Consider the following 10,347-nt stretch of genomic DNA (forward strand, 5'->3'; position numbering starts at 1 on the left):
TGTTTCTGAAGCTGTACTAATGATCAAATAGCTGCAATAAAGGATTCATTCAACTGCATGTGACGTAGAGGAAACAGGCAGATTATTACAAAAAAGCAGAGGGTTATGTAAAAAGAGGCCACTAACTTGCTGAGAGCTAACCAGAGATGAAAGGAACTAAACCTTTCAAAGGCTAAAGCCCTCACAACCACACACACAATTTTCATAGGTGATTTTTCATTGGATGTACTTTTTGTTAAAATAAGAACAGAATCACAGTTTTCTCATCAAGAAAAGTTGGTCAAATAACTCATAAGCCCTTATTTTGACTTCCTGTCTAAGAAATGCATTGCATTTGTACAGCACATTCAGAGACCACCACACAAATTATCTCAGTAATAGATACAGAAGCCTCATTTAGTTGGATGCGATTATTACTCTGACTGAAAATGGGAACAAGAGGTAAGAGATAGCAATAGCTATGTAGAGAGTTCTGGCCAAGGAGTGATTTGATTCAAGAGTTTTTCCACTTCCTTTTCTTAGCCAAGATGCTACAACAGTTCACCTCAGATTTTCTTAGCAGGTGCTATTGATTTTTTAGTGTTTCTTTGCACTTCCCAAGACATTTCAGTGACTACTTTTTTTCTTCCACTAGCTCCAAACATTACACAGGCCAGCTACACCACTGGATAAGCAGAGGAGGGTTTTTTTAAAAGCTTGCCACTACACAGAAGCCACACACAGTTAACTGTACTCAAATGATAAGAGACATTTTTAGAATATTCAGGAGCCAGCGGATACCCAATAGCAACACTTTCCATCACTATTACTGGCCAAGCAATTTTAGCGCAGCTTCCCAAAATAGGAACAAATTACAATATTCATTCTAGGGGCCGGGGGTGGGGGGTGGGGGGTAAAAGAAACCAAATATCAAACAAGCTATATTATAAGAAGAGTTTGGATTTATATCTCGCTTTTCTCAGACATAAGGAATCTCAAACTCCTTCCCTTTCTCTCCTCGCAATAGACACCTGTGAGGTAGGTGGAGCTGAGAGAGTTCTGAGAGAACTGTGCCTAGCTCAAGGTCACCCAGCAAGCTTCAGCAGTGCAGAAACAAATCTGGTTCTCCAAATTAGACTCCACTGCCCTTAACCACTACACTATGATGACTTACGGTAAGAGCACATTATACGTGATTCAATACACACATCTGCTGTTTTATGAAAGACCCTCTGGCTTGTGTTTATTGACTGTAAAGTTGCCAGGTTCCCCCCCACCCCACCCCACCCCCCAGAGTGGGACAGAGGAGTAGGCTAGCCAGTTTCAGGTTGGGAAATTCCTGGAGATTTGGGGCTGGAGCCTGGGGAGGACAGGGATCTCTGTGGGGTACAATGCCATAAGAGTCCACTCTCCAAAGCATCCATTTCCTCTGGGGAACTGATGCCTGTAGTTTGGAGGTGAGTTTTAATTCTGGGAGATTCCCCCCAGCAGCAGGCTGGCATCCCTAGCACCTAGGTAGAAAAGACTCACATAGCACAGTTCACACAAAATGGTGATTATGTGTATCGGGAGGACAGTGTTTAGCATCATCTCCCCATATGCATAGTTGCTCAGGCCCCACTATCTATAAATCAGTTTATTTAATTTATTTGCAGTTCACCTTTCTCACTGAAGCCCAAGGCAGATTACACAATGTAGGTCAGCCATATCAACAGGATGAGACATAAATAAATATACTCTTGTCTCCATGTCTGAACTGAGATAATTCACATGTACTTCTTTCCAAAAATTCCTGGGCGAAGAGAGGAAAAGAAACTTTACTTCTAAAACCACTGCTCATGTGTCCTCATCTTCAAATATATTTCAGAACTTTTGGATGATATCATTAATTTGGATGTATAATTTTCTTTCTAATTTCAATGCACCTTTCTGTATTTTTCTAAACCTCAAGGAAAGCAAACTGTGCCAACAATACAAAAAGCAAAGTTAAACTGAATGTCAGACCCTAAAGTAGTTCACATACTAAGGCATTTAAAGAAAACTAGGTGAAAAAACGAAGTGAGTTATTTGTCTTCAAGCAACAAGACTGCCTGCTGTGAGACAAAATGACAGGTCCGGAGTACACAAAGCTGTCTAGGAGTTCAATAGTTAGCAGGAGGCCTATTTATAGCAATTTAGGTGGGAAAAAAATTATTTCAAAATCAATCAGCAATTTCACTAGTACTATCAGGCAATCCTGTTTCTGTTCAAACATCTTCGGTGAATCATACCTTTTACAATAGTGGATATACCAGGGGGCTGGCATAGCCTTATTGCACATTGAACCCTCTCAAAACACATTTTTCTTTTGCGGCCTGGCAGGAAAAGCCTTTATATACTGGAATCCCTTGCCTTTTGTGACACCAATTCTCCTTTTGATCTGCTTAGTAAACTGCAAAACTCGACATCTAGAACTGCCCTTCATCAAATACTCCCTGTCTCTGTCCTGCTTTCCTAATAATATGTCCCTTCCTTCCATTGTGGAGGTTAAAAATGCAACATAAATGTGATTTGGCAGGCCACTACAAAACAATAGTCTCTCAAAATTTTTACATTAAGATAAATTAGACAAGAGTGGACTATTCCAGAATCCTTCTTAATCGTGACAAACGTTTGCAATCTAACAGCACAAAGCTAAGCAGAGTTACATCTTTGTAGGGTCACTGAAGTCAGTCATGGGTTTAGAATGCTATAACTTGGTTTAGAATTCACTGTGCAGCCTATCACCCTCATCACGTAACTTCCTATCCTTACTCTCCAAAAAGTTAGCTTACATAATCTTGCCTGTATTTAACTGCGTTATTTATACTCACAAGTTTCTGTACCACTTTCAAGATCCTTTTCAAGATCCTCAACCTTAATTTCAGGGGAATCTCCTAGAACTATCTTGCTCATCTTCACTTACCTCCCCACACCATCTGCTTTCTTTGTCTTTCCCACAATACAACATAATTCAAGCTAACTTATTCTCCTCCTCTAATATCCATAGCAAAGTCCACTGCCTCCTACAAAATCAACTTATCTCCATATTGTTTGCTGAACTTTAAGTCCATCCCTACCTATTTGGGGCATTCTTCAATGTAGGGCTTTCTGTGAGTATGTGGTGATCCTCACTGCTACTATGAACTGGCACTTTCCCCCTCAGAGTTCTCTCGTCCTGAGAGGGAAACTGGTGAATTAAAATCTTCTGGAACTGGGTTTTATCACTTGCATGGTCTGAACAGTATATAGTACAACACTGATGTTTAACGAAAATCAACAATCCTAAAACAAACACTTCCTCAAGCTACATCATGTTTCTGTGAGTAAAAAAAGAAAAAGAATGTATTTTGTAACCTACCACTTTGTTCATCTTAAAGAGTACTTGTACACCACTCAGGTAATACCATTTCATAACCCACTGATTCCAGAACTGATTGCTTCAACAGAAAAACAGACCAATGGAAACACTGTCTTGTTTATATTTTTACCAAAAAAAATGAAAAGCATCTGCTAGGAGGCATCCAGTGATGAAATTTTTTCCTTTCCACCAACTGTATTTTGAACATTTTGGATCAAAAGACCTTAGTGTGCTTTTATAGTCATGAATAAAAATAAAAAATAAACAAGATGTATACAAATGACCAAGTGGTAATTTACAATGTAGTGTGAATATAGATGAAAAATGGTATTACATTAGTAGAAGACAATGAAATGACAAGAGGGTAATAAGTGCTGCACAATGATAACACATTCTGCATACAGCAGTATAATCCACAGTCCCTTTATAAATTAACTTCCTGAACTGTTCTGTTATAGAACAGTCCTATTACCTTTATAGAAAAGGCATCCTGAATAATTCCATTCTACATAGTCTTTGGAATGACAGAAGTGTGGAGGCCCTCCCAGACGCTCACGAAGGTCTATTACAGTGGGTGGAAGCCACAACAGAGAATTCGTGTGTATTGGTAGTTGTTGCTCTTGCACATTTGCCAGGTAGCACCTGCAGAAAGCCCTGAACAGATGAGGGGAACTGTCATGGCAAAACACAGAAGGAGATATGGTCCTGCAGAAATGTAGCCATACAGGGCTTTGACCATGATAATCAATACCCTGAATTGAATTTGATAGCTGATGGACAGCCAATGGAGTGACAGAATGGCTGTAATATGTCTACTCCATCTAGCTCCTTGTAATAATCAAGTTGTGGCATTCTGTACTAACTGGACTCAACAGGTTGACTTCAAGGGCAAACCCATGTAGAGTACATTACTATAGTCTATCATGGCATGGATTGGCTAAGTCAAGGTAATGGGGTCTATCTTGAAAGTCTGACGAACTTGAAGGAAGTACTTTTTGCACCTGCATTATCTTGCTTCTACAGAAAGACCACATCTGTATATGCTATTATGTTTTAGTCCACATTCTTCACTGGTGCTATACTGAATTTTTAAATGTACACTTATTAATTTCATATAAGAATGTAGCATGCACATCTTTACAAAAAAAAACACCACCACAGGTTCACTCCTTGAGAGGCTGTGATGTGCTGCTGAGCACACAAGTGGTAGCAAAGTTAGCTTCAAGGAGACAACCAGATATGATTACTGCTAGCTGATGCTGGATGTTACTTTCTTTATATTGCTGTCCCATAGCCAGGAAAATGCTGGCAGCTTTGACTCAAACCACAGCAAGCTATTTCAATAGTTAAATCACAGTGTACATTTTGCCACGCAGAGATTAGAGGTAATGGTGGTTTGAAATATGTCTCTTGTCTCAAATCAGGAACACAGAGCACATTTTACATAAGGTTGCTTTCATCACAGCCCAGAAAAAGGCTTTTCTCGAAATGCTGCAGGATGAGTCATAAACTGCAAGGCAGTAAAGTATTTCACTGTTGATAACTTGATGCAGTGCGATTAAGCTGGTCCTTGTTTTCATTTCCATTCCACTGAGCAGACTGCTGGCTCTCACTCATTTAATCACACAGGTTTATCTACCACCCAGACAAACCTGTGGGAAGAAGGTGTGCTTCTATGTGCTTGCTCTTCTGGCATCAAGTTATCTCGTGTTTGAGCAAATAAATTAATTAATGGTAGGTAGCTTATAAGGCTTATTCAACCTTGTCCAACCGGCATATGTTAAAGGATGATGGGGCTAGAAATGTAACATTTTTGGAAATTCTTAACCCATGGGAAGAAATAGTGGTTTCCCAGAAAAATACAGAGAACTGTTGATAAACTTACTTTCTTAAATAACCAACATTTATTTTTCTGCTTCAGAAATATCAAATTCATGACTTTATAACTTAGCATATAAAGTTGTGATAACTGGCATATTTCAGAAATTGCAAAGTTTAAATACCACAGCAGGCTATGAATGAAGAAAAATGTACACTATTTTTTACAAGGGAAAATCATGATTATACCAGTATTGAGAGGCCTGCCTTTCTTCTGCCCTTCTCAGGACCAAATGCTTTAAAAGTATGTGATATATGCACATCTATCTTATTTTTAAATATCATTGGAGAAAGGCATGCAGCAATTCACAAATCAAAAAAGCATTGTTACCCATCTCATGGAGATGACACTGCTCTTTTGGTACTAAAATGCATCTTAAATATGTATACAGTGTACATAGAAATTATCACTCTCTAATATCTTAGGGCCCTAACTAGCCCAATCTAATATCTTAGGGCCCAGGCTAGCCCAATCTCCTCAGATCTCAGAAACTAAGCAGGGACAATATTTGGAAGGGAAACCACCACGGAACACCAGGGCCACAACAAAGAGGCAGGCAATGGCAAACCATTGAATGTCTCCTGCTTTGAAAACCCAACAGGGTTGCCATAAGTCAGCTGTGACTTGATGGCAAAAATAGACTATCATAGGTAGACATATCCTTTTATCAGCACTCAAATCAAAACTGGTTGTACAATCACCAGTGTGCTCAGAGGGCTATATAATTCTGCTTAGGATGGCACTGTAAATGACTTGGGCTTCTTGGAAATATGAAAGGGCAAAAATATGACAGAGAGGAAATGTGCAACGTGTGCCATCACACACACTTGACACCATGTTAAGCATGTTTATTATATTAGGTATTGATTTGTAATTTAATCTCACACGTCCTTAAACATGACTCGGAAACTCCAGTTGATGCAGAATGCTGCAGCTCCATTACCATCGGTCACCAGGCAAAACACACATGTCACACCCCTTTTGCAGACACCCCACTGTTCACCGGTCACTTAATGCACTCAATTCTAGGTTCTGTTATTACCTGCAAAGTTCTGAATAGCCTTGGGCCCACACACCTGCAGGACCTTCTCATCCAAGCAAAGCTTTCTAAACATGCCACTCTGCAAATGGGAAAGACTGGCAGCTGCCTATCCATATGCATTCTCAGTGGTGACTCTCACCCCGAGGAATGGCAAACCTGAGGTGGTCAGGAAGATTCCCACACTTGTATTTTTCCACAGACTGGGCAAAACAGATATGTTCATGAAGCCATTTTCATCAAGGGAATGGAAGTGCACAAGAGGGTGTCTTTATAATGGATTGTATAGCTGTAAGTATCATCTGCCTTTACTGCTCTGTCTTATAACTTGTAATTCACTTTCTGTATTGTTTATCGTATATCTTGCCTTAGATAGGTGGTTGGTTCACATTGTTCACTGATTCTTTAATCCCAGCCTTACTGTATTGTTCACTGGTTGTTTTATCTTTCTGACTGCACTGTTTTATATCCTGTAATCCACCTTGAAACTCAGTAACAAAGGCAGACTCTAAAGCCAGAACACAAAGAAATTTATGCAGTCCGTAAAATGAATGTACTTTTTAAAACAAATGTGAACAAATATAATGTAAACAAATGAACATGTGAAATAAGATCCCAGTTCATTTCCAGAATCAGAAAACTTTCCAAAAAATTGTTATCACTGATTGCCCCTTAAATCAAGCTAGTCTGGAAACTTGGAAGCAGTTTAGCTGGCTACTTTATTGTCTGCTACCTCTTTCAGGATCCACCATTTCCCTATACGTGGCCAGAAATCAGTCTAAAATCACTTCTGAAATGAAGTGACCAGTGTAATTTTATGGCCCCCCAAAATTAAATCCTCATCTGTGTTACAGTTGCTGGACAGTTCATTCCTTGACTCCCCTAAGAGTGCCTGAAATGATTTACATCATTCCCTCTTCTCCATTTTATACTCACAACAACCTTGTTTATATATGTTTTGCTGTTTAAGCTGTGTAACAAAACAAATACTCTGAAATTAAGAAAACTTATTAGGGAGGGGGCTGGAAAATGCAAACAGAAATTCTGCCTACTTTTATTTCACACAGGGGGAACTGTGATAGATTTCCTACATTAAATCTAAATGTATGAAAGTAAAAACCTTTAAGAAAAACAGAATACTATTTCTCCCTCACAAAAACACCCGACCCTATTAAAATCAATAGGGAGGGGGCCCGGTACATATACTATCTATGAAAGGTGAAAACTGCTGCTTAAGGCAGTACTGCTGTTTTGGAACTCATCCTCAAGTCTTGAAAGAGAGCCACGCCTCTAACAGCCTTCCAAAAGATCAGGCCGACCTGTAAAACTTTACAGTACAGTGAGCAAGTGCCAAGGCCGAGAAGCCTGGCATTCCACAAGACTCCCAACTCTGCAATCATGAGGACAATTCAAGATCACTCTAACAGCCAAGTTACTGACACATTTTGAGTCTGCCTATTCAAAAGTGCATTTATAAAGCACAGTACCAAACAGGGTACAATTAAAAGCTATGTAGCAACTGTAGGAAATTATATAACGAGTCACACTACTCTGAAATGTTTAAGAGAAAGACCCTAAGGTAAATAAGGAAAGGAAGCACAGTGTTCATTCTTGATATTCAGAAGAAGTGAGGAGGTTGTGATCTTAACCCAGACTGCATCTACTTTAAAGGCTTTGTCAGACTGGGTATTTCATTCCATTCACTATTTGCAACTTCTGTGCACAATGAGAGTAGACATAAGAGAATGTGCATAATGGGATGATGCCTAGGAAGTATAAAGTCAAGGGACATCCAACACCCATTCGTTACATCTACTCTGAGTTTTTAACAGATTAAAATACCAGGATATATTCACAGAGTGCATTTTTACACAGAATACACTCATGACATTAAGACCATCTGACATCAACAGTGAAAGTATGTTTTAACCTGCAGTTCTATTGAGTCATAAAGAATGGAACTGATTTTTTAATGTAATGTGTCCCATCCTGCCATTCAAATTATTTCAGCTCTGAGCTGAGATGCACCCTTAAAGCATAACTCTATTAAGAGTTCATCAGATACATCCTTAATCTTACCCAAAACCATTCTGCAGTGACCACACCTTCATTCCATGTTGCAGCTTCACTTGTCCACAAACAGAACTGAAATGTGCTCAGTTTTCAAAAAGGCCACACTTCCTTCATGGTTTATGCAGCACAAAACAAACCCTAGACTGTCAGTGCAGGAAGCTGCAACCAAGAGAGAGCCCATTCTTTCAAATTTAGGTATTTTAATTGTACAATACCTCCTGTCACTCAGAGACCAAACGGTCCTGATTTTTAAACCATTTATTACCACATGGACACCCGGCGTGAACAAACCACACAACTCCCAGGACCAAACCCGCAGCAGCATCAAGCGGGGCTCAGAACGGAATGGCTGTTCGCAACGATGCCTGCCAGTCGTAACATCACTCATCGCATTTCATAACATCTTAGACCCTCCTCCCTGTGCTGCGCCACTCAATCCCGGAAGCTTCGTGACTTTACACACAGCTTCCCTTCGCCCCTCACTCCTGGCCAGCAGGAGGAAGTCACTACTAATCGGCTTCCCAAATGAAAACGGGGGCAAGAGGCTGATCCTGGGCCTGTCCGTCGGGCATAGCAAAGCGACACACGTGTCCAGTTAGAGCAGGGTCACTGGGAGCAGAGGTTCCAGTGCTATTTTAGCCCTAACCAGTTCAGCCGGTGGCTAAATAAATAAAAGGAGGAAACAATAAGCGAGGTCGTAAATCTGAATGGGAAGGCGGGGGGGGGGGGGGGGGGGAATCAGGCCACCGCTCACCGAGTTGCAGGGCCTGGTTGTACTTCTGCAGCGCAGCCGCCGGCTCTTGCCTCTCCCACAACGCGTCGCCTTCGGTGCACAGCCGGCGCGCCCTGCTCTCGTCCGGGAACCACTTCTCCAGCAGGCTGCCCAGGACCACGTTGACGCGGAGGCAAGCGGGAGGCTGCGCCGCCGGCGTGCCGGAGCCCGGGGCCGACCGCTGGGCAGCGCACCGGGCGCACTCCCCTCCGCCGTCCAGAGCGCAGCGCTTGCAGTGGGTGTGCCCGCAGTGCAAAGTCACCGGCTCGCAGAGCAGTCGCCGGCACGAAGGGCAGCCCAAGAGCTCGGGCGGGCGGCAGCAGGTGGGCTCCCCGGGCGGGTCCCCGGCCCCCTCGCCGCCGCCCCCTCCGGGCCCCGGCCACGGGGGGAGCCGCAGCTCCTTCTCGCGGAGGGTGAGGGCGAAGCTCTCGGCCAGTTCCCGCAGCTCCTCGGGCCGCAGCCGGGCCAGCCGAGCGGCAGCGCTGTAGGACTCCAGAGCCTCGGCCGTGCGCCCCGCGCGGGCCAAAGCATCCCCGTGGCGCAGGCAGAGGCCTCGCTCGGGCTGCGGCAGCTCGGCAAGCTGCGAGCTGAGGATCTCGGCCGCCAGGGCGAACTGCCCGCCTCGGAAAGCCTCCTCGGCCACTTGCAGCATCTCCGGGCAGGGAAAACCGCCCACGGGGGCGCCCCCCAACTCCATCTTCCGCGGGGAGCCCGGCTGGGGTGGGTGTGGTGGCGGCGGCGGCGGCGGCGCTGCTGCTGCTGCTGCTTCTACGTCTCCATGGCCGCGCACAGCCTCTCGGCGGGCTGGGACGAATGCAAGGCGGCAGCCAGCCTCACGCAGCCACGCTCGGCTCGGACCCGGCGGCGCGAAGAAAGGGCACTGAGCGGTGTGGAGAGGCGGCCAGCTCTGTCTGGGGCGGCCCCGGCGGAGACAGCGTCGGGGTCAGGGGGAGGAGACCGAGGCGGCGCTTGCCCCCTCCCGGAGCCCGTGGCTGGGACTATTCTCAGCGCTTATGCAACGCCGGGCGGTTGTATAAGCCATCCTCCCCGGCTGAGGGCAGCACCGCCCCGCAGAGTGGCTGCCGGGTCCCTGGCCTGCTGAGGCGAGCGCACATGCCTCCAGCTCGCCGGGGCGCACGTGTGTGGCTGCGGACAGGCCGGTCGGTTCGCGGGTTCCTCCTGGGAGAAAGCGAAGCTGGCCTGGAGATTGTCGCGGTGGCGATGGA

The 10,347-nt window shown here is 44.2% G+C and overlaps 1 protein-coding gene across 1 annotated transcript in view; it reads right to left on the reverse strand.

The window, feature by feature from the left end:
• The window catches only part of LONRF2 (LON peptidase N-terminal domain and ring finger 2), a 51,199-nt gene extending 41,165 nt beyond the window's left edge, over positions 1 to 10,034 (reverse strand). The window contains exon 1 of the mRNA XM_048493768.1: positions 9,104 to 10,034. Within this exon, the coding sequence (XP_048349725.1) occupies positions 9,104 to 9,818 (715 nt within the window). The 5' untranslated portion in view covers positions 9,819 to 10,034. The remainder of the gene's footprint in view (positions 1 to 9,103) is intronic.
• Positions 10,035 to 10,347: the final 313 nt, after the last annotated feature.

The sequence above is a fragment of the Sphaerodactylus townsendi genome, linkage group LG04, assembly GCF_021028975.2.
Source record: "Sphaerodactylus townsendi isolate TG3544 linkage group LG04, MPM_Stown_v2.3, whole genome shotgun sequence".
NCBI lineage: Eukaryota > Metazoa > Chordata > Lepidosauria > Squamata > Sphaerodactylidae > Sphaerodactylus > Sphaerodactylus townsendi.